The sequence below is a fragment of the Equus quagga genome, chromosome 2, assembly GCF_021613505.1.
Source record: "Equus quagga isolate Etosha38 chromosome 2, UCLA_HA_Equagga_1.0, whole genome shotgun sequence".
Classification (NCBI taxonomy): domain Eukaryota; kingdom Metazoa; phylum Chordata; class Mammalia; order Perissodactyla; family Equidae; genus Equus; species Equus quagga.
Genome location: NC_060268.1, coordinates 149,204,153 through 149,227,654, shown reverse-complemented (window position 1 = coordinate 149,227,654; position 23,502 = coordinate 149,204,153). Strand labels below are relative to the sequence as shown.

General features: G+C 55.6%; 2 protein-coding genes across 2 annotated transcripts; both read right to left on the bottom strand.

Moving 5' to 3' along the window:
• Nucleotides 1–7,220: 7,220 nt before the first annotated feature.
• Nucleotides 7,221–10,782, bottom strand: LOC124236251 (cytochrome P450 26A1). The gene is made up of 7 exons (XM_046655099.1): nt 10,474–10,782; nt 10,052–10,276; nt 9,518–9,808; nt 9,272–9,430; nt 8,624–8,758; nt 7,906–8,058; nt 7,221–7,622 (listed from the first exon to the last, which is right to left on the bottom strand). The coding sequence occupies exons 1-7, from the start codon at nt 10,660–10,662 to the stop codon at nt 7,281–7,283; spliced, it is 1,494 nt and encodes a 497-aa protein (XP_046511055.1). The 5' UTR covers nt 10,663–10,782; the 3' UTR covers nt 7,221–7,280.
• A 4,611-nt stretch (nt 10,783–15,393) lies between these two features.
• Nucleotides 15,394–23,257, bottom strand: LOC124234814 (cytochrome P450 26C1). The gene is made up of 6 exons (XM_046652254.1): nt 23,054–23,257; nt 22,321–22,545; nt 21,561–21,836; nt 19,964–20,119; nt 17,737–18,066; nt 15,394–15,771 (listed from the first exon to the last, which is right to left on the bottom strand). Exons 1-6 carry the CDS (start codon nt 23,255–23,257, stop codon nt 15,394–15,396), a joined length of 1,569 nt encoding a protein of 522 aa, XP_046508210.1.
• Between the last annotated feature and the right edge of the window lie 245 nt (nt 23,258–23,502).

The following is a 23,502-nucleotide window of genomic DNA, read 5'->3' as shown; positions in this document are numbered from 1 at the left end:
CCCAAGTTCAGGTTTTGCTCCTATGCAGAGAGTCTCAAACCACAGTGTGCCTAAGATTCACCTAGGACTCCTGTTAAACTGCAGATTGATTCAACGGGTCTGGGTGGGCCTGAGCTGTTGCATCTCTACAAGCTACCAGGTGATGCAGCTGCTGCTGGTCCATGGCCCACACTTTGAGTTGGGAGAATCTAATCAATTCACATCTGCTATCTGAACTGAATTTTCCTCATTTGTCAAATAATGTGCTTGATTAGGATGACCACCATCTGAGTTTTCCCAGGACTCTCTCCGTTTTTGCACTGAGTTCTGAGACCCGGGAAACCAGGCCAGTTGGCTTAGATCAGGGTCAGATAACTCAGAAGTCTGCAAAATAATACGTATGGATGAAGTGGGCTGGTTGGAGACTCTGGCAAACAGAAGAGCTGAAACGCCCACTCTCTCAGGCTCCACTCAAGAGTCTCCAACTTGCAACCTTGGCCCAGAGGACCCCTTAGACTCCGTCCGTCAGTTGAGAAATTCTGTAATAGACTTTTTCTGATGGCAGCTGTTAAGTGTCCATAGGTGATGGGTCACAACGAAAATGTTAGAAATCAAGAACTGCCCAGAAAAGAGACAAAAAACGCTTTAAAGAGAAGGCAGGAAAAGAGTCGACTCACCCACTCAAAAACTGAGCCTCCAAGATGGCCACCAATGATTCTCACCTCCTGGTGTTCACATCCTCATGTGGCTCTCTCCTACAATAGATAGGGCTAACCTGTATAATCAATAGGATATGGTGGAAATGATGGAGTGTGACTTCTAAGGCCAGGTGATAAAAGATATTGAGGTTTCTGTCTTACTGCTTTTTTTTTATCACTTGCTCTGGGGGAAGGCAGTTGCCATGTTTTGAGAACACCCAAAGAGTCTTATGGAGAGATTCATATAGCAAGGTACTGAGGCCTCCTGCCAACAGCCAAAGGAGGGAGCCATCTTGGAAGTGTGTCCTCCAGCTTCAGTTGAGCCTTCAGATGACACAGCCCCAGCCACCATCTTAACTGCAACCTTATGAGAGACTCTGCTATGGAACAACTCAGCTAAGCCATCTCGATCAAGCCCTCTGAAAACTCCCCAATGATCAAAGACCCAAGAAGTTGCAAACTGGCAGCCGCCAGGGCCCCAAACAAGTTTTCTTTTGCCTGCACAATTTTTTTAAAAATGTGAATTAGTTATCAACATCTAAAAACAGAATATTCCCATGAAAATCTGGTTTTCCAGTACCTTCTGAAAAATTGGAAGCGCTTCATTCCCACAGGTGAAGGATCGGCTGGGGCTGAGCAGGACCTGCCCCTCGAGAAAGGATGGTACGCCCTGCATCAGCACACCCCCGTCTCAGCTGTCTCTTTCCCTGGCACACGTCCCTTGTTAACATTACCTACTGGCCTCCTGAGTCTGTGATCCTTGCCTTAGAGATCAGAAACCTTTTCACGGGTGGTCCTCCAAGTGTGGTCCCAGGACCAGCAGCGTCAGCATCATCTGGGAAGTTGCTAGAAATGCAAATTCTTGGGTCGGAGCCAGAAGCTCTGGGATGGAGCCCAGTCATCTGTATTTCAACAGGCCCTCCAGGGGATTCTGATGCGTGCTAAAGTTTGGGGACCAGTGTTGCCCACAGATACAGTTTCTTGCCTTTGAGAACTGTACTAGTTTCCCAGAGCTGCCGTAAAAAAGTACCACGAGCTGGGCAGCCTAGAACAATGGAACTTGATTGTCTCACGGTTCTGGGGGCTGGCGGTCTGAAATCGGTTCCCCCTGAGACCTGTAGGGGAACCCTTCCTTGACACTTCCCAGGTCCTGGCGGTTTGCTGGCAACCTTCAGCATTGCTTGGCTTGTGGATACATGACCTCAGGCTCCGTCTTCACACAGTGTTTTCCACGTGAGCCTACACATCATCTTCCCTCTGTGCGTGTCTGCCTCTGTGTCCAAATGCCCTCTTTTCACAAGGATTCCAGTCACATTGGATTAGGGCCTACCCTAGGACCTCATTTTAACCTGATGACTTCTGTAAAGACCCTATTCCCAAATAAGGCCACATTATGATGTACTGAGGGTTAGGACTGCAATATATTTGGGGAGGGCGGTGGAACACAATGTAACATAATGGAAACTATTTTCTGCTGTTCAGCAGTAGGGGCTCAAAACGTCTGAGGGTCCAGCTCTACCAATGGGCAGACCCAGCCCCCAGCCCCACCAGAGACGCCAGCAGTCTGTACCTTCTGCCAGGCTTCCTGTCAAACCCTTAGTGGCCACATAACTCCAAGTGCATGGCCCGTCTGAGAGCCCAGGCGCTCTTGAGGCACAGGGAGGAGCAAGAACCTGGAAGCAGTTTGGTTTCAAATTATCCACTTACCTGCCCCTTTTTCCTGACACGTCTATAAATAAACAACATTGGTTTTTTTAATTGAGGGCTAGTCTTACAATGTATTGGACACTGGACTGCCAGTCCTAATTCTCTGTTGTAACCTTAAATTTCTTTGAGCCTCCGATTTCTCAGCTATAAACTGAGAGCCTTGGATGATGTGTCCAGCTCTAAAAATCTCTGACTAATTGACATTAAAGGAACTGGACTTTCCGTTTCAGAATACCAAGTCCCCTCCTCCATCATTAAGTAAATCACTGTTACCTTGGACGGTATGACCGTACTTAATGAACCAATCAATGCGTTTTGTCAAATATCTATTATAAGCAAAGCACGTGGTCCTCTTTTCACAATGTATTTGAATGAAGTGAACCCATTAGTGGCTTCAGATAAAAATCTTGAAGCATCTCTGGGGAGAAGTGAGTGAGTCGATTTCCAACCCCTCGATGGACCGGGGAGAGGTTTGGCAGTGGTGAGAAGTTGCACAGTGTGGGTAGGCTTCTGTGCAGCGGATACACGGTTAGGACTGTTGCAACATGATAACTCTCACCCAGAAAACCCACCACGTAATCCAGGGCTAAGTTTCCACCCTGGCCTAGGGTTCTAACTCAAGTGGACTCTACTTCAAACGAAGGAAAGCTTGTTTGGCCAAATACGCATGGAGCATCGGTTTCAGGAATGTGACATGCTGTTAAACCACAGCCGTGTAAGCTTGCGGCTGCTGAGATTTTCCAAGGATGAAAGTTTCACTTTTCAAAGATAAACAATGGTACTGTGAAGCTGGAGAGACATAAGGTGAACGGCGTCAATTGGCTCCAAGAAGCCTTCTCTCCCAGAGAACACCTACTATGTGTGCATGTGTTCTGGGGAGGGCAGGGAGGTGTGTGAGAAAGGGCTAAATTTACAAGATTTGAATGATGAGACACCTTCTAGTAGCTTTCGTGCCTTCTAGTAGCTTTTCAGGAGGCAGAGAGAAAGGACAGTTGGGCAGAGTTCAAGGTCAATGCATGCCATCGTGGAGGCCAGGGGACACTAGAGAAAGTGGCAGGGTCTTACCCCAGAAGCCAAGTCAAGTGGACTGTCAGCATGGCACAGCTGGGAGAGGCCTAGGGGGTGCTGGAGCCCACACAGGAACTGGAGCTGGCAGCACCAGGTCACAGGGCAGGAGAGAGGTTCCCAGCAATCCACAGGGGACTCATTATCTCTGGGAGGTCACATGTCAGGCCTCCTGGGCTCCCACTTCCACGTCTGGCTCGGAGATTTGGCAGAATGATCACCAAGGACTGCTGAATGCTTCTGGAAGAGGCTGTGGGGATGTCCTGTCTCCCTGGATCAGAGATAATCTGCATCTCAGAGTAAAGCAGGTATCTGAGGAGCTGAATTAAGACAGCATCAAATCGCAGAGAATCACGACTCCTTAATTTTGCAAGGGAACTTGGGGGTCATTTAACCCAACTTCCATCTCCATGTCAGAACCCTTACGGCAGCTTAGTTATCCAGCTCCCATTTGGATGCCTCCATTGACGGGGAGCTTGCTCTCTCACAAGGTAGACTGTGTCATCACCAGAGGGCTCTAGTTGTCTCAACTGTTTCCCTTATATGGGGCTAACGTCTCCTTCCTTTTCACTTACCCTCCTAAAAGCGTGCTCTGTCCTTCAGAACAGGTCTGAACCTGCATTTTCTGCAATGGCCCTTTAGCTATGTGAAGGCGGGGCCACCACGACCTCTTCAAACATCCCTGTTTCCTCGAGCACTGCTACAGTGCTCTTGTCAGCTGGCTCCTGGACCTGGTTAAGGTCATTTGAACACTGACTAGTATGCTCATGCCCTTCAAAAAACATGCTCCTTCCGTACCCCAAAACTGACAGCCATCTTCCAGGGATTGGGAGAGCAACCTAGGTCAGATCGTGGGCAGTATGTGGCCAGTGCTGGAAACGCAAGCCAGCTGACCTCTAGGGCCACAGCGAGATGTTGGCTACTTTAGGAACTGAATGATGATCCAGATCAACCCAGCCTAGGGTGACCCTTCCAGAGGGGCCAGGCAGCCAGCCGTGACGAGGCCTGAGGTTGAGTACTTGCTACGCCCTGGGTGGTCCAGAGCCTCCCATTGTCTGGGGTAAAAGCAGACCCCGGGTCAGAGCCTGTGGACACTGGATTTCACCAACACTGGTGGGGAAAACCCCTGGGCCCTGAGCTTGGCATAGAAGGGAGAAGCCCGCCCCCTTGTGGACCTCTGGGGGGTGGCATGGTGCGAAAAGCACCCTGAAACGTGGGAGAGGAGGAGCTTGGGGGAGCAGCCACTTCCTGCCACTGCTCCCATTTCACCAGTTGCCTCTGGTGGCCTGCAAGAGAATTGATCAGGATTGTCACAGGGCAGGGGAGTGGTGGCAGGGGATATAAAGGGAAGTTAGGAGGTAGAGAACCCTGGATCTAGTTGTCTGGCAGTGAAAATTTGGAGAGAAATCAGGCAGGTGTTATTAGCTGATAAAAAAAAAGAGAGAGAGAAAAGGAAAAAACAGCAGCAGGGCCCTTCCCTGGTTCTGCCACTCCCTGGGTGGCCCCAGGCAAATCACAGGCCATCTCTGGGCCTCTCAGGGCTGAGCTGGGTGAAGGCTACAATCCCTCTGAATGCTCACGCATTCTAGACCCAGCTGGAAGCTCTTGCACGCCAGTCCTGACAATAGTCTGTCACCGGTGGCACCCCACCCCTGACTGAAGAGAAGATGGGATGGGAGGTGGCCAGGGCCAAGGACATGTGTGGAAGGGGAAGCAGAGGGCACCAACTTGGCCAGCGTGGCAGGTCCACCCAAGGCCCTGGAGAGCACAGCGCCCTTCTATCACTGTGCCGTGCCCCTGGAAGCCCCAGAGAGTCATTTCTCCCAGCGGGCTCCCCTCCTTCCTCAACTCCAGCCGAGTCTAAAACTAGAACAGTGGCCTCCCGAAACACTTCTCCACTGGGTGATGCATGGACAGACCCAGAGATGCCCGAGCAAAAACATCTTGCCCAGGTAGTCGTGACCCAGGCCCATTGAACAGCAGCCGGCAGACATGATTCTGCCTCAGCTCTTCTGAACTGCCTTCACTCAGCACTAAGTGCGTTATCAGAGCTTGCGTCTTTAACGAAAGTATTTTTCAAGGTAAATTCTGCGCTACTCTGTAATCAATGAGTATAATTGGGCTAAATATAGCCCCAGGAAATGCAAGCCAGAAACACTGCTCTCCAGATAAAAAATAAAGGTGTATCTTAAAAATTGAATTGTTTGCTAAAAGGGTTCAAATTTCTTTCTGCCCTATGCTCACAGAGACACGAGGTCACGGAGTCGCCAAAGACAGTGTTTTGAAACGCTAACTGTCCTCTGGCAAAATGAAGAGTATTGAAACCCTTAAGAAATGGCCTTGTATAAATTATCTGAAATGATGTCCCCAGGCTAATGTGCTCCTAGCAGGAATGATCCGGGGAGAAAGTTATGGGTGGAGGGGTCATCTTTGCATACCACAGTACACTAAAGCTTTGGCTAAAACTAAATAAGCCTGTGAGTTCTCGTTTTTTAAAAAAGGCATTATAAGGTTATTATAAGGCATTATATGTTATTATGTAAACACCCCTTAAAAATCAAAGGATTCCAACAATACGTATAATCCAAGTTCCCCCTAAAAAACTAAAGTCAGGTAGAACATGCAACTCTAATTGTAGACAGAACCCTTTTCAGACACCTATTTAGGCCACCTAGTTGCTGCAGCAGTGCCAAATTCTAAAATTGTAATGAAAATTTTAAAGTCCAAAACCTACAAGCCATGAGGTTCAGTAAGCAGATTGTGCCATTTCAAAACTGAAAATGTGCTTGCATAAGCACGTCACCGGGGCTAACCTTTCTGGATTGAGAGTCTGGCCTTCAGTTCAGAACATGGCTATGCCAGGGTCAGAAATGTGACAAAACCGCGTTCTCCCAGAGGTTAGCCAAGGTTCACAGGGTCATGACTGGGCCATTTTATCAGTCATGTCAGGCTCACACCCTATTGCCTGGCATAGATAAAAACTTTATCTGTCAGTTTGCTAAATCTACTCCTCCCGCCTTATTTTCAATAAAGAAAACCTGGACTAGCTTATCTAAACCAGAAACTGGCCTTTTCCAACACTGTCTTCATCTGCAACTTCTGAGTAAAGGAAACCGACGAGGGGCTTTTGGTCTCATTCTAGTCAATAATTGTTCATAATCAGAGAGAGTGGCTTTGAATTACCTAATGCTTTAACTTCAGAAAACAGTTCTGGCACTATGTAACAACACGAATTTATTATGTTTATTAAACATAATAAGTGTAGGACTAAAGGTGTTATATTAGAATACGATAGTTCTCAAAGTGTTACCTTTTCAAATTCATCTTTCTCTAAAGTAAAGCAAACAAAACCAAAAAGATCTAAAATTAACTTGGATAGATTTTTTCCAAATAGGGAATCTAAATCACCATAGAAAAATTTACAAAGTTACCTTTGGAGTAACTCACACACACATACACATATAATGCATATTTTCTAATAAGTGTTAAGAGAAAAAACAGCTCAAGTTTTGTCCTCACAGGAAATAGGTATGCACTGATGACAAAACCATGCATGTAGACATTTAGAAATCTGGTTAAATATACAAATACAAAACCGATGAGCTTTCCCCCACAGGAATCTTAAATGCAAGAGAAGCACCTTCAAATTTTACTTTATTTGGCAACTGTCCAAATTCATTATTTTAATATTTAAAGATTGTGGTCCTGTAGCAGACACATAAATATTATAATATACATTTTTGCAATTAAATATAATAAAATCAACACGACACTATGTAAAAACTCATGTGTACACTTCAAATAAGTCTGAGGTCTGGGCACTCCCGCCCATCAGATTTCTCCCTGGAAACGCGTGAACCTGGCCGGGAGATCGTCCACAGGGTACACGGTGGGACTCGTTTTCATGGTAGGAGGTCCATTTAGAAGCCGCCAGTCACAATGCCTGGCTAGCTCCACTGTAAATATTTTGAGAAGAATTTTTGCGAACTCTTTCCCTACACAGCTCCTAAGGCCTCCTCCAAATGGAATGAAGCTGAACCTGGAAGCATCCTCCGGGTGAGGCAGCATAAATCGGTCAGGATTAAACTCCTCCTTGTTGGTGAAGACATCTGCCACATCGTGAGTATCACAGATACTGTAGATAACATTCCAGCCCTTGGGAATCTGGTACCCCTGTGAAAGATTGTGAAGTCCCGAGGGCTGACAGACTGGAATGTAACTTTTGACAACAAAAAGCTATCACCGATATCCCTGAAGGAGTTATGAGTTGAAAGAAAGTGGGGGGGGGGGGGGGGGGGTTGTGGAAAGAGACAGACAGACAGACATTCAGGTTGTGAAACGTGTGCACATGGGGCAGGACAATATCATCAAAGCATAAGAAATTTAAGCCAACGCACAGGGAAGCGAGAGGAGATTCAAAACCACAACAGAAGGGGAGGGGAGAATTTTAACTTACATTTAATTCAAAAGTCTTCAGGGCAACTCGAAACCCTCCTGGAACTGGGGGATTCAGTCTAAGGGTCTCTTTAATAACACACCCAGTGTATTTAAGCTGTTCCAAAATTTCCATGTCCAACTTGTTGTCTTGATTGCTCTTGCAAAGTAAACCCTATCAAAACAGTCACACAGAGGTGAACGGTCATTTTGTGCTCCAATAAAATCAGCCCAGCAGACATAAACAGGGCTTAAGTGGCGGCTAAACCCAAAGGCCCCATGATGGGAGAGTGTGAGGGGGGAACAGGGAGTAGCTAGTGACCATTTGCCTCCACCCCTTGGCGCAAATCCACTGTCTATTTACAATTCTAAGTGAATGCTGCTCACCCCTTAGAACCCCCAATCTCCTCCTTCCCATCACCACCACCACCTAAGAGTCCCCATTCATGCCCTCCAATGCACAAATCCAAGAGAGTGGAACCTATCTGAAAATCTCCATGGTTCATCAAAAACTGGAGAAGGGGTAGGAGTACAAGGTCAAACCCTGTGGAGTGGGATGACAGCTCAAGATTCCCTCCTTTTTATTCACCAGGCTAATTCTTTTTCTCCACTGGCACACCCACCCCTTGGTTCTACACTTTCAAACTATTCAGCAAAGGCAGCACACTTACTCATTTGGAAGTTAGCCAGGGAGCAGATGAGTTTCTTAAGCTACCAAGAAACCTTCAGAGCCCTCCTACCTTACTCTTCAGTTCTTCTCGAACTTTCTGGAGAACATGCGGGTAGAGCCCCAGGTAAGTGATCAGAGAAGTGGCTGCACTGGCTGTGGTTTCGTGTCCTCCGAAAAGGAGTTCAGTTGAAGATTGCTTTAGTGCCTGAGAGTGGAATAAGAGGATGATTTTACAAATCTGCATGCAGTTTTCCAGGGTGGTTACTCAGAACCGAACTGAGAGTTCTGGAGGGAAGACGAGAAGGGCTAAAAGTTTGCTGACAGAAAGTCAAGGAAAGCAACATTTTTAAACAAAATGCAAGGTCTCTTGAGTTCAGCTAGAGCAGGAAGGCCAATAAGATCCTTCTCTACCAGGAATTCTTTGAGTTAAAGCCTTGGTTGTACTTAAATCGCCCAAGATTCTTTATTTACATTGTGCAAATTCCACCTTTCCCTTTAAAACCTAGAAGGGCCGGGGACTCTCCCTGCTCCGCCGCAGCCTCTTCCACAGCTCTCCGGATCTGGTATTTCAACTTCGGGGTCCCATCGCTGGGGTCTGGGCGAGCTACCCACTCTGGGAAGCTGCGCCCGAGAAGGGCGCTTTGGGGACCCCAGGAACCGCGCTTGCAAAGCCAGGGGATACAAACTCCACAGTGCCTCTCCTGAAGCTGACACTCACCTGCATGTCCAGCCTCTCTCCCCTCTCCCACGAGTGCTCGATCAAAAGCTGCAGGGCATCTTTGCAGCCCTCGCCCGCCTCCGCCGCCCGCAGCCGGCAGATCTTGGCGCGAATGTTCTCCTCGATGCGCGCGTGGATGAGGTTCCGCGCCTTCATGCCCTGAGCGCAGAGAGCGCAAGGCGGTAAGCAGACGCCGGGTACTGGTGCCCCGGTCACCTAGCTCCGCACCCTGCATGCCGCTCTTACCCGGTACAGCCCACTAAAGGGCACGTCGATGGGCAACGAGAAAAGATTGCGGGTCATTTCCTCGAAGGCCTCCACCAGTTGCTGCTCCGCGTCCCCGCCGTTGGCCAGCCGGGGCTCGCAGCCCAGCAAGATGCGCATGGCGATGCGGAACATGAGGCGCTTCACCTGGGGGTAGACCAGGAGGCCGCGCTCGCCGCAGCTCAGCCACTGCTCCAGGCTGTTGCCCACTTCCTCGGCGATCACCGGCACGTAGCACTGCAGCGCCTCTCGGCTGAAGGCCCGCATAATCACCTGAGCCCCGAGGAGGGGATAGGGTTAAAACCGGGTCCCATCCGTCCCTCTTCCTTCCAGGGTCCAGGCACCCTCAATCCCACCAGACCCAAGGCACTTCCAGGCTAGGAAAGCTAAACTGGGCTTGAGAGGGTCCTAGCCGACGCCTCATGCAGCTAGAACTCGCCCAGCATCTATCTGCCTGAACCCCTCCAGCAAATGGAGTCCCCCTCCCTGTCCAGGCGCCTGCACCCCCGCCCTCACCTTCTTGCGCTGCTTGTGCGAGGAGTCGTGCAGGTTAGAAAGGCAGCCGGAGCCCAGGATGGTGCGCACCGACGCAGGCCAGTGGACCGACACCAGCCGGTGCTCCCCGAGCAAGATGCGCCGCACGTTGTCGGCGCCCATCACCCGCACTGTGGGCCGCCCGAACAAATGTGTCTTGTAGATGAAGCCGTATTTCCTGCGCTTCATCTGCAGGAATTTCCTTCGCTGCGAGAGGAAAGCGGAGGAGAGAGGCGGGCGTGAGGGGGCGCCGGGGAGCGCTGCGCCTCCAGCTAGCCCCGATCCTAGCCGTAGTCACCTCCCTCCCCACCTCCCTCCCGGGGGCGCCTACCCCGGCTTCAGTGGAAGCCCGGAGCCGAGCCGGGCTGGGGAGAATAGTCTTGTCCCGCCCCAAGCTCCCTTACCTGTAGCACCATCTGTAACGTTTCCCCAAAGAAGGGGAAGCCCATAGTTCCGGGGGGCAAAGGGAGGGCGCAGCTGCGGTCGCGGCTGCTCACGCAGTACAGGTCCCAGAGCTTGATCGCGGCCAGGAAGAGCAGCAGCGGTAGCACGAAGGTGCAGAGCGCGCTGGCCAGCAGTGCCAGGAGCCCCATGGCGCGCCACCTGCCGCCGCCGCCAGCGCTTCGAACCCCGCCGAGCGCCCGCTTTATAGGCGGCCCAGGTTGCTGCCCACGTTAACTTGGTCAGACAAATTAGTTCACCCAAAGTTCATCTTTAATTGCGGATTGGGCCCCTGGCTCCTCCCCCCGCGAGGCGCTGCCCAAAATCTTTAACCGTTTGTTCCGCGCCGAGGCAGAGGCGGCGTGGTGGCGGCTTCCCTCGGAGCGCGCCTCCTGGGGTGCGGGGCTTGGAGCAGCCTGCCTCCCCCCTACAAGGTGTGCGGAGCTCCGAGATGGCGCCAGGGGCCGAGCCCGGCTCCAGGGAGCGCGAACTCCAAGCTCTGGGCTTCCTGGCGGTCTCTTTGGAATCCCTTCCGCCGAGTCCGACGGGCGGTCCCAGCCCAGAGCTGCGTTCGCTGACTTTCCATTTACAGGCGCCGCATGGGCTCCCTTCCACCTGCTGGGGAAGCAGAGGGAAGTGTGTTCAGGGATCGTCCAGCTGCTTCGTCCCACAAGTCGGGAAATAGATCCAGGACGCAGAACAAAGCATAGGCTTCCCGACTTTTTCGAAGAGCCCGCAGAAAAGCGCAGGGCCAGGACCCAAGGGACAGCCGCGGGGAGTTAGGCATGACCTGCGGGCTCCCAGCTCTCCAACCCCCTCAAGGAGGCCAGCACTCATGAAGTCTTGGAAGCACCTACTTAAGGGTGCAAGAGGGCCTCCAGGTCCCTCAGGACTCCGGTGCAACCCTGCACAAGTCTGACGCCCCAGTAGGGGACCGCAGGGGCAATTCATCCGCGGCTCGGCAACCAGCGCTCTGCGATCAGGCCACAGCCGGCGGGATTCCGAGGGCCCTGGGGCTTGCAGCCTCAGCTAGGCAGAGGGGAAGAGGGTCCTTAGCCCGGCAGGATAAGGAGACAGAGAGAGAGGAAGGAAAGCCTGGGAATGTGGGCTCCAAGTCCCAGCACCATCTCTGCTTGTATGACCTGGGTCAAGGCATCATACATCCTTGCGCCTGCTTCCACCGCTTAATATGGAGGCGATCATTCACCACCTGTGTACACCTCGGGGTAGTTGTGAGTTTCCAAAAGGGGCTTCTGGTTGCAAATACTCTTCCCAGTTCCAGGCACGATAGGCTACGTTACCAGGGTGACCTGGACTCGGGACACTGGAGCCTCCCTCCGCTCTCTCAGCTCCCACCCAGGTGAAAGGGATGCTCCATCCTAAACCCAGGCCTCTGCCGGCCGCTAATGGGAGTGTTGAGGGAATCCATACTGGGAAGCAGGACTTCTGGCCTTTGCCCAACGACATCAGCTGCTACTGCAGCCAATGCCTGGAGCTCAAATACCGCGGGAAGCGCACCCGAGCCACGCCGCCTCGAACCAGTCAGGGCTCCCTGGGTTGGAGGGCGGAACGCACCAAAGGCGCCGAAAACGAAAACAGAATGATGGACGTTTGTTTAAAACTGAACACGGGCTCTCGCAGGAGCTCGCCGCACACCTTGGAAAGCGTCCCTTGGAGATAGAAAACTCTTTGATCTTGAGAGTTAATTACGTGGCTCTCCTGCAGTGGTCCCCAAAGCCCCCAGGATCGGGAAATGTCTGCAGAGTCGTAGGGATCGCACAGGCCGGGCAACGTTCCCAGCCCAGGTCGCCACAGGGCGTGTTTCGGAAAGCCAGCGTTTCCCATAACCCTACTTGGCGTCTCAGAGGCTCCAGAGAAGGGTCTCTCCCACTGTCATTTCTTCTAAGGATCTGGCGACTGTGAACGGTGCCAGCCAACACCTGGACACCAGCAGGAACCGGGAGGAGACGCGCTGGAGGTAATTCTCAGAAATCTCGGGCCCGCCCCTTTCTGGACAGTGCCTGGGGCCGGTGAGCAAAGCTGCTGAGCGGGGGCGTGACCTGGGGCCCGTTCCCAGTCCTCGGGCCTGACCCGCCTGTGACCCCTGCAGGCCGGACCGTGACATCCGAGTGAACTCTGCAGGGCCACCTCGCCAAGTTCAGCGCGCGCTGGGTCACAAGATGAGCGGGGCCTGCCTGCGCTTTGGAAATTGCCACAGGGGGGAAAATGTTTTAGCCTATCTGCCCATCTAGCCCCACAGGGGCGTCTGGCAGGAAAGGATTAACTGGGAGAGGGAAGATCATTAAAGAATATCTTGAAGGGGGGAGGGGTCAATAAATTACCAGCCCAATAAGAACTTTGACCTGAAAACCTTGCCAAGCTTTTTTGGGTAGTGGTGGGTGGGGCGGGGGGGTTGGTTCATTGGAAAACAAAATGTTTCCGAGATGTTTACAAAACAGCCTCACTTTTCCTAAGAATTGAGGGGGAGGGAGTAGTTTTTTTCTGGGGGAGGGGAGTGAGGACGCAGAGGCAAACTGGAGTCATGTGAGCTAGGCACCTCTCCTCCCAGTTCTCCCTTCAACCCCTCCTTCCCATCTCTTGAGCCCTCATTCCCCTCCCAGGGTTCTATACCTGCTGTTCCTCTGCTTGGGGCACCCCTCTGCTAGGTCCCCACTGGCTGGTTCCTTCCGAAGTCAACTGTCACCTCCTCAGGGAGGTCTCCCCACCCGCCCACCCTGCTGAGTTCAGCCCTCAGGCACTCTGTACTACAGGCCTGTTTTATTTTCTCTACAGCACTTATCACCATCGGACTGTGTTCTTGCTCCTTTGTCTGCTGGTTTATTCATTGTCTACCTCCTTCCTGAGCATATCGAGTCCAGGAGGGCAAGAACCACGTCTGCTCCTTCCTCAGAGAACCTGGAGCTACTAAAACAGGAGCTCAGATAGTCCATGAAATTACTGAAAATGATGGATGGATGGGAAATTAGAGTATAGCTGGAGCCGCCCCTCCTCCTGGGGCTCATAGTTGGTCCAGATCCCACAGCAGGTAAACCAGGTCTCCCGGAACCAGCTATACCGTTGGGGCTTCTGCAAACCCCCTCCCCATATTTCTCTTCTCTCCCCAAATCAGAATCAATCCCAAGCCACCTCATCCTGGTGGAGCTTCTCAGGCGGGGCTGTTGTCTCTGCAGCCTCAGGAGCGCCCTGAGGGCAGGTCCCAGCTCTGCCACTTCTGCCTGCTCTGGTGTCTCTGGAGGCCATGGCCTGGCGGGCGCCAGGCCTGCGGTCAGCAGCCGATGATGAATTGCCTTAGATGAGGGTTATGGCGGTGTCAGCCTGGTTAGGAAGGGCCCGCAGTGCTCTTGAGCTCCTGACCCTGCCTGCGCCTGCCACTTCCCCCTTTCCTTCTGGCCCCGGGATCCACCTTAAGCATAAGGTCAGGAGGGCACCAGCTTCCTTCTGGTTCACTAAGGGGTCAGCTTGGGCCTGGGCGGCAACTTCCCTGGCTCACCCCGTCATGTCCAGCTGCCCCCGCATGTCTGAAGATGGGTGGCAGGTTGAAGTGGTCTCTTGGGAATGATGACAGTGGAGACTCTTGGCTTTGATTTAAACACTGGTGGGAATTTCTGTGTTGGAAAGGTCCAGAGACAGTCCTTAAGCCAACCTAGGGGTCACTATGAAAGGACGAAAGGGCTGAGTCCTAGGTGGTGGCCATAGTCCGAGAGGCTGGAGCAGGAGGGTAAGTGATGGGGCGGAGAACACTGCAGCCCAGGAGCCCATTGCTGGCTCCTCAGGTGAGTTTCCCCTCAGTTTCTCCTCTAATAGAGGAGACTGAAGAGGTAAACTGGAACTCTCTGCAACCAGCTATCACAAAGATAACTCAGGAAGGAAGTTTCAGCAGCCTGGATCTCCAGCTGCCCCAGTGCCCAGCCACTCTCTGGGTATACTCGGATGGGTCCTTGGGGGGGAGTCTTTCTCAGGTCTCCCCCACACTCCACCCCATGCCTTCCTGCCAGGGAGCAGCTGCCCAGCTAAGCCTTAGTCTCCTGGCTGAACTGCTGCCGGGAAACTTTATTTCTTGGCCTTCTTGTTTGGGGTACAAATATCTCAAACCTCTCTGATTATGTCTCAACCTCCCATGGAAATAAGCCAGCCTTAGAGACATCTCGGTGTGCCTATTCTCCCCTGTATAAATGGGAAGATTAAACGCGTTCCTGAAGTATGAATTTTTCTTTTAAGAAGTCTCCAGCAGAATCCGGTGATGTTGAGCCATCTAGAGCCCTGGAAGCGCCCACAGTTCTGAGTTTCAGCCAAGACCGGCAGAGTGGCCACAGCGCACCAAGCGGACGCCAGCAGCCTGAGGGCCTTCCGCTGGGCACCTTCTCGGTGTGTCTTCCTATGGCCCAGAGCCAGGCCAGGGATGCGCTCCGGGCGTCCCTGTTTCCTCGCACGGGGGGTTGCAGGCCGAGTGCGCTGAGTCTCTGGCACGGTCCATGAGGCGCAGTCCTCCCCGGAGCCCCACGTCCCATGCATCCTGCCGAGTTTGACGCGGGAAGGCGAGGCCCCTTAGCTCCTAGTGGCGATCTGTTCCCTCCATTCCTGCTTCGAGATCCTGGGAAGGGCTTAAGAGGCTTGGCCCATGACCTTCCTTCCCCAGGGCGCGGAGCGGGCAGGAGGCATCTTTTCACCGGCCCGGCGGAGCTTCTCTGGCCATGGCAGTGGCTCGTGCTCCCCCTCCCTCGGAGTCTGGCACAGAGCCTCATTCGGTGACCGTTTGTTGAACGAGTGAGAGAGCGCCGGATCTGGCACAGGGGAAGCGCAGATGGGCGGCGCTGCGAACGCGCCGCTGCCACTGGCCAAGTCCTGTCCCGCCGCGCAGCCGGTCAGAGGCACAGCCCATCTTGCGCTGCCGAAGGCACGAGCGGGTGGAAAAACAGCCGCAGCCCGTCCACCGGGTGCACGATGGGCACGGTCTGCATGGCGGGGAAGGCAGGCGTGGCCAGTTCCCAGCGCGCCGTGCGCACCAGCTCCACGGCGAGCAGTTGGAGCACTGCCTGCGCCAGCTCCCGGCCGAGGCAGCTGCGCGCACCGCCTCCGAACGGGATGTAATGGAAGCGGCCGGAGGCGCCCCTCGCATCCTCGCCCGCCGCACCAAAGCGCTCCGGGTCGAAGCCCTCAGGCGGGCTGCGGTACACCGCGGCCGTCTCGTGCGTGTCTCGGATGCTATACATCACGCTCCAGCCCTTGGGGATCTGGTAGCCCTGCGGGGAGGTGAGGAGACCCGCCTGACTGCTAGGCACCTGGAAACGGGGCCTGAGCCGACCCCTCCACCCCGGATGCATCCACTAGGCTTCCGAAAACCGGCAGGAACGCGCGTCTAACCGGGAAGCTAGGAGGCGGCTCTGAGTTCCTATCTCAGCTCCTTCTCTGGTGAGCTGTGTGTCTTTGGGCTAGATAACCTCTCTGAGCCTCAGTTTCTTAATTGAGAACAAAAATGCCCATTTCGTTGTTGTGAGGATAGAATAACGGATCTGGTCTATATATTAGTGGTCAGTAAATTTGATCTATTGTCATTTATGTTTTGATGTTTTGTATTTGTCTTTCTTTTTCCTTGTGACATTAGATCAAGAGACCTAAATTCTAGTCCTGCACCTACCAGCTGCCTGGGTAGGTACAACGCAAAAGACAGGGACCCCCATTCCTCTATGGTCAGCTCATTATGAAGCTCTTCTTGGCACTGAAGTGCAGACTGCCTCTCTGTCCTCTCCATCCATCAGCTGTACCATCATTTCAGGTCTGGTAGCCCCCGTTTAAGAAGGGGCACCTGAGAATTAAACTGGGGCATCCTTAAGTCGTTGGAACGCGGCTTTCATGTTCCCTCTGCCTACCTCTATTTCAACTATTCTTCTTCTTGATGTGTCTCCCAACCCCCTATCAGCTGCTTCCCTCGCCTGGACAGGCTCCAGAGGCTCTTAACAGGTGGACAGGTCTTAGAACCACAGAGGAGCTCTCTCCCCTCTAGACGCTGGTCTTCCCATTTGTAAACCGCAGGATGGCTAAGACGCCTGCCCTCTGCTCACCATGGCAGACCTGTGCTCCTCTCCCTCTGTTTCCCTAAGGGCTTGTAGGGCACCCCAGTGCCTGCAGAATGGAGTCTGAATTCCAAGATGCAGCATCCAAGACATTTCTAAACCCCTCACTAATCTACTCACTTTTGTCCCCTCTCTGTGGTGTGTTGTCCCCATCCTAACCCTTCACTCCTGCAGCTGAGATGCCAGTCCCTAAAATGTTTTGGTGTCATTCGGCACTCTTCCTCATGCCACAGTTTAGGATGAAGCTGTTGGCCCTGGTCCCCTTTCTCTCCATGAGGAGCTCCCCCAGGGCAGAATCCCAGTCCCTACCATGCCCCGGAACCCTGATTTGCAGTGCGCCACCACGTTTCCTGTTTAAGGGTCAGCGAAGGAGGTACCCCTCTCTGCCAGGAGTCTCCCAGCGACTGAGCTGGAGGCAGAGGGGGCTGCAGCAACAGCCATTCAGGCAAACACCCTCAGTTTGGCAATGCTGGGGCTCCACTCTCCGGTGCAATCACTGTGCCACACAGCCCTGACCCCATCTGGAGTGTCAGAGCTGGAAGGGACCAAGACAGCTTCCATCCAGAGAGTAAACTGGCCCAGAGGGAGGCGGCAAGTGCCCAAGGTCTCACAGAGATGAGGCCAGGCCTAGGCCTTGACCTTCTTGCCCAGCCTGATCTGACCCCTAAGAGATTCTAACCCGCGTTTTCATTGTCCCGTTTCCCTGGAATCTGGCTTTAGCGAGGTTCCTAGAAAGCTAACAACGATCGGTTCCTTGATCTTGTGAGGGAGCCAGAAGGGTGGGGTATGGGACAGTGGGGGGCTCTCTTGTACCCCACCGAGACTCACTGGCTAAGAGGGTACTGCACGAAGAAAAGTATGGTTTTACTCTAAAACTCGGCTCTATTCGAGTTGACCGACCCGCACTGCTGCCAAAAGCTGGAGCGCGCGGGGCCCCTAACCTGGTCGGCTCCCCAGGCTTTGCGTCCCTCCCGTGGACCCGGGAAAGGAAACAGGGCTCAGCCCATTTTGCAGTCGGGAAAGCGGAGGCTCTGAGAGGGGAAGAAGAGACCTCGGCGTCCTAATCCCCGGGCCTCCGCGCGAACCGGGGCACCGGGGAGGCGGCGGGCGGCGGGGTAGGCGCGGCGCACTTACGTCGAGCTCAAAGGTGCGCAGCGCGGTGCGGTAGCCCCCGGACACGGGCGGCAGGAGGCGCAGCACCTCTTTGACCACACAGTCGACGTAGCGCAGACGGCCCAGCGCCGCGAGGCTGAGGTCGGGCTGGCAGCCGCAGTCGGGCCGGGGCCCCGCGCCGCCCCCCGCCGCCCCCGGCGCGCAGCCACACGCGCGCCCCAGCCCCTGCGCCGCCAGCTCCTGCCGGATCCTGGCGATGGCCGCCTGGTGCTGCAGCAGCAGCAGGACGAGGGACGTGCTGGCGCTGGCCGTGGTGAAGAAGGCGGCGAAGAGGAGCTCCACGGCCGACTCCTGCAAGACAGCCCGGGCGGCGCTGAGTCTCCGGCGGCGGGGCCCTGGCCTCGTGGCCCCACGGCCGAGGCGCGAAGGGCCCATGGTCACCGTGGCGCGTAGGCCAGAGAGCCACCCGGGACGTGCTGCTGTGGCGGCTCCGCGCGCAGCCCAAGCCTGCCCCTTGGGAAAGCCACTTATAGCAACGGGCAAACCCGGCGTCTCTCCACTTTCCTCAGGAGGGGTCCCAGAGATAGTGCTAGGAACGGATTCTGTGTGCTCTGAGTGCTTTACGCGTAATAACGCATCTGAGTCTCACCCCAACCCTGTGAGGCAGTTACTGCCCTCGTTTGCCAGGGCTGGAAACCGAGGCTCCGACAGGTGCGCAGGGTCCCTAGAGCTGGTAGTCCCAGCGGTCGGGCTTGGGAGGCCCGGGGGGCTCTTCAGCTGCTGGTGCTGTCTGCCACCTGAGCCGGGCGTCCTGACGAGGACTCAGGAGGAGCTGAGGAAGGCACCTGCGGCGGCAGCCCCAGCCTGGCCCCACAGCAGCCATCAGGGCTTCCTTCGCCCGCTAGTGGAGTCTCGGTCCCCGTGAGTGACTCAGCTTCTTCCCTGCCTGCGCAGCCCAGGGAGGACAGGGGAGCGGCCTGGTGGCTTCACCCTCCAGGCCCCAGCCCTCACTGCTTGCCTCTGCCCTCCCAGCTCCCAGTGTCTTCCTTCCTGGCAGCACCCACAGTTTGGGTTTATACAGATTTGTGTGGTCACAGAATCCGTGTGCACCCCTCCCCTCCCGCACCTCGAAGGCAGGGGTTGTGTTTTGCTCACCTTACATCCCCAGTCCCAGGACGGAGCCTGACACCAAATAAGTACATAATATTTGTGGACTAAATGATGTGATCCCAGGCGAACTGCCTGCTCTGGACATGATGGGGAACTAAGACAGAGCCCTTGGAGCCCCAACAGCCCCTGATGCCCAGAGCAGAGCTGAAGACTGCTGGCCAGTGGGTCTCTTCCTGAGAACCTGGAGGGCGTTGTCACCCCCTCCCCGGCCCTGTCAAAGCAAAGGGACCGTCCACCCCTTCCCACACCTTTCCACACCGCTCCCCTTCACAGCCCAGAGCTGCTCCTATCCACGGGCTCCCCCAGGACTCATGAGCCCACCATTCATCTACTTCTAACCCCTTTGACTCTTCCCGACTTCACAGCCACCCAGGAGTCAGGACAGAAATTCTTAGCCCCATTCTCAGAGAAGACACTAAGGCCAAGCCCCACGCTTCATGGCTGGCGGAAAGTGGGAAATGGAGGGCCAGAGAAAGGAGGGGAGCTGCTTTCGGGAGGGCTGAGGTGTCCCATCTCTAAATTTCCCCTGCCCCACGCCCTCTCCACTCCCTTTTGGGTTCTCCAGCAGGTCCTGGGGGCCATTCTGAAGCTTCCCTGCTCACTCTGCTGCGTGTGCTCTGTGCGTACATGGGGAGGAGTTCCGATTCTGTGGGAGACCCTGCAGTGGCAAAACGGACAGGCAGAGGTGCCGACATGGGTTATGGGAAGAGAGGAAGAGGGGAGGACACGGAGTTTGACACTGAGTCCAGTGAAGAGGGCTTCCTAGGCAGGGGGACAGCAGAGCAAAGGCCAAGAGTGACAGAGAAGGGGGAGGAGGGAGCAGAGCTGTTTGTGGCCAGAACCTGGAAGGACGGGCCTAGGATGCCGGCCTTCAGCACTCCTACTGAGAGGGATGGCGACTGGCCTAAGGCCACAGGCTAGCAGGTGCGACTGAGCCATGACTGAAACCCAGGCTCCTCTTTCCCCTCCTCCTGAGGAGTGCCAGTGGCTCAAAGTGGGGCCACACAGCACGCAGCACGAGTGTAGACACCTGCTAGGAAGGCAAAGGAGGGAGAAGGAGCATCCTCCCCCCACCGACCTTCAGCTCCTGCACTGAGAGCTCCCGGCCCAGCTCCCTAGTGCTGTGGATAATCACTTCCAGGGCGTCGCCTGGCTCTGCAGCCCTGTCTTCATGAAGCTTCTCTGCAATGGCCTCCTCCAGGTGCCGATGCAGCTGGTCCCGCGCCCGGATGCCCTAGATGCACGGGGAGAGAAGAGAGGTGGGACAGGAGGGCTGAGGGGGACAGGCCTGGGCACCTACCCCAGAATCTTCCAGGGCTGCTCTGGTTCTGCCAAGATCCTGGCATTAACCTTTCCCAGCTTGGCTCCACCCCTGGCACGCAGTAGGGGCTCAATAAATGGTCAGGAATGTGTCCACCATTCCTACACATCATTCTTTCTTATCACAAGCCCCCTTTGGGGCAAGGCAAACAGTTACTGTTGTCCTGAGGGGAGGATGCTGAGGCTCAGAGGGGGTCAAGACATTGCCCGGAGCCACCCAGCTGTCAGGGCCCATGCCTGGCACAGAGCCCAGTCAGGGTGGAGTCAGCCCATTGCTCTTTCCCTGCACGAGGCTCAGGCAGGGGCAGTGGGCACCAGTGCATAGAGGAAGGGACACTTTGATGCACCCAGAAAAGCTCTGGCTTAAGAGGACACTGTTGGATGTTCTAGGCATCGGCCTCTGTAAGGGGGTAGGCAAGAGCGTGGGGTGCTGCTCCAGAGTTCAGGGAGCAGGCACAGCAAAAGCATCTGAGCACATGGGTTTTGTAGTCAGAGGAGATGGGGTTCAAATCCTGCCTCTGCCCCTACTAGCTGTGTGATCTTGGGTAAGTCATTTAACCTCTCTGAGCTTCAGTTTCTTCAGCATAGAGGAAGGGACACTTTGATGCACCCAGAAAATACTGTAATAACTTTACAGGCTGAGAGGATTAAATCAGAAAATGTATGCAAGGCGATCAGCCCATAGCATGCCCCTTTAGACATAACTATTATTTTTATTCAGGGGACTGGAACCCAGCGCACTGGCACAGTGAGAAGCCCCAGAGCAGGGAGATAGGAAAGGCGGATGAAGCCTCCTAGTCGCTCTCTGGGCCAGCCCGTCGCTCTGCAGTCTGAAGACGCCGCGGTTCTCCGATCCGGAAACCAGCAGGCCCCAGGCCGCTGGCGGGGCTCTGGCACCCACCCCTCTCCAACACGGGCTGGCGCCGGGCTGGGCCTGGGGCATGTCTGCGGCCCCAGAGCTCCCATCCCTTCTGCAGCCATCCGGGCTTCCAAAGAGGCGATGGAGGCCCGGCGAGGAGGCGCCGCTCTGGGGAGGGGCTGGGCTGACTGGCCGGCCGCCTGCCACGGAGACCCAAAGTCGGGAAGCCGGCAGCTACTGCGGCCGCAGCACGTCCCGTCAGGAGCGGCCCAGAGAGGGTGTGTGACCCGCCCCAGGTCACACAGCGAGTCAGGACAGAAGCTAGCCCGGCGGGCGCCCACAGCCGTACCACGCCGCCTCCCCACCCTGGGTAGTGCCTTGGTCCCGCAGCGTGTTTGACGCGTGAGGCGCGCCGAGGAAGCCTAGTCCTCGTCTGGGAGGCCCGCTCACGCTGGGGAGCCCCCACGGGGAAGGTCTGGGCCTGGGGCGGTAGTACCTTGCGCAGGCCGCTGAAAGGCACGTCCAGGGGCAGCGAGAAGAGGTTCTCCACGAACTGCTCGAAGGTCTGGGCCAGCTGCGCGCACTGCGCCTCGTCCAGCCGTAGCCCCAGCAGGATGCACGCGGCCATGCGAAAGGTGAGGGCCTTCGCGGCCTCGTAGACGGCGACCGGCCCGCGGGCCGCGCACCAGGAGCGCACCTCGCGCCGCAGCGCCCCCTGCAGGCGGGGCACGTAGCGCTCCAGCGCCGCGCGGCTAAACACTCGTGCCAGGACCTGCGGGGAGCGCGCGGGGTCAGCTCTGGCCGCGGTCCGGCCTCCTCTGCCTGGCGATTCCAGAGGAGCCGGAGGGCCAATTTCGGTCCCTTCCTTCACTTCTAGGCGGCCTGGACCTAAACGTGTTGGTTTTGGCTCGCGCCATTCCCTTTACTTCTCTGATGTACACACTCCCTCCCATCCATCCAGGCTCCAGCTGCCACCTCCGCCAGGAAGTTGTACCTGACACCTCTCCAAGTTTGAGTTTCTGGCGCTTCTGGTATCAGAGTCACAGAAGATCGAAGATGAAAGGGCCTTTCAGTCCCAGCCCTGGCCTTATAAACCGAAGCCGGAGAACGCCAGGGACTGTTCCAAGGCCACATACTCATTAGCCAGGGGTCCGGGCCAGGACCACTGTGTACCCCTAACACCTAGCCCCGGCCTGGCCCGCAGCAGAAGCCTGAGAACCGCGGGTCCCACGGCCGCTTCTTTGGTTTTGGCTCACCTTGCGCCGCTGCCGGTGCGGCTCGCCGACCGCGCCAAGCAGTGTGTGAGAGCCCAGGAGGATGTGCGCGCTCTGCGGCCACTGGCTGCGCACGAGGCGGTGCTCGCCCAGCAGGATCGTGCGCACGTTCTCGGCGCCGCTCACGCGGATCACCGGCCTGCCCAGCAGGTGCGTCTTGAACACTGTCCCGTAGCGCTCCCGGCGGGAGCTGTGGAAGCGCGAGCCCTGCGGGCGAGCGGGGCGGAGCAGAGGGCTGGGGCCGCTGGACGTCCCAAGTGCCGCTAGATAACAACTCCCTGCTCCAGCTGGCGCGTTACTCTTGAGAGTCTCAAATGGGCCTCGCGACTACCCTATGGGATTATAGATGCTCCTGTTCCCATTGGGGAGATGAGGAAACCGAGGATTTGAATGGGGACGGAGCGCCCAAGGACTGATCGCTGAGACGCGCCCCGAGTCCTGATTCTATGCTAGTAGGACTAGGGTGACGTGCTCCTCAGACCCCTTCCTAGAACCCCTCTGTTCACCCCCGCGTTGTGTCGGGACGTGTTTAAGTTACCCTGGGGAGAACTACAGTGACATACAGTCCCTTCCAGGCAGCTGCTGGGCAAAGGACAGGGGATGCTCCAGGAAGAGACTGGCTAGTAACCCTAGGAGCACTGAGAGCGAGGAGAGGTCAGTGGGAGCCAGGGAAGAAGGGGCCACATTGGGGCGCGGGGACGGACGGACTGCTCACCTGAACTAACCAGTGCAGCGTTTCACCGAAGAAGGGCCAGCCCATGGAGCCCTTGGGCAGGGGCAGGGCGGAGGCCCGGTCCCGGCTCAGCGTCCAGCGGAGGGTCCAGAGGTGCTGGGCCAGGCTGAGCAGCAGGCCGGCGCACAGGAGAGCGGTGCCCGCCGCCCCCAGGACCGACAGGCAGCTCAGTCCCCAGGGCAACATGGCGAGGCTGCGGGGGGGTCAGGTCCCTCGGAGCGCAGGAGGCGCGAGATTTGGGGCGCCGGCAGCGGGCAGAGTCACCTGTTCTGGGCAGGAAAGGCCTGGGGCTTGGAGGCCAAAACCGAGATTTATAACCTCGGACAAGGACTTCGCTCTAAAAGCAGATTGGCGGTGGAAGGCGGCAGTGACCACGCACCCTTAGGGAACGTGCCTTCCTCTAGGCCGGCGCACTCAGGACTTTCCCCGGA

Coding starts and splice junctions, on each gene's coding strand:
- LOC124234814 (XM_046652254.1), bottom strand. CDS start 23,257: ATGTTGCCCTGGGGACTGAGCTGCCTGTCGGTCCTGGGGGCGGCGGGC. Junction 20,120..21,560: donor CTTTCAGCGGCCTGCGCAAG/GTACTACCGCCC, acceptor CCGTGCATCTAG/GGCATCCGGGCGCGGGACCA. Junction 15,772..17,736: donor TGCGCACCTTTGAGCTCGAC/GTAAGTGCGCCG, acceptor ACCTCCCCGCAG/GGCTACCAGATCCCCAAGGG.
- LOC124236251 (XM_046655099.1), bottom strand. CDS start 10,662: ATGGGGCTCCTGGCACTGCTGGCCAGCGCGCTCTGCACCTTCGTGCTA. Junction 9,431..9,517: donor CCTTTAGTGGGCTGTACCGG/GTAAGAGCGGCA, acceptor CTCTGCGCTCAG/GGCATGAAGGCGCGGAACCT. Junction 8,059..8,623: donor GAGAAGAACTGAAGAGTAAG/GTAGGAGGGCTC, acceptor CTGTTTTGATAG/GGTTTACTTTGCAAGAGCAA.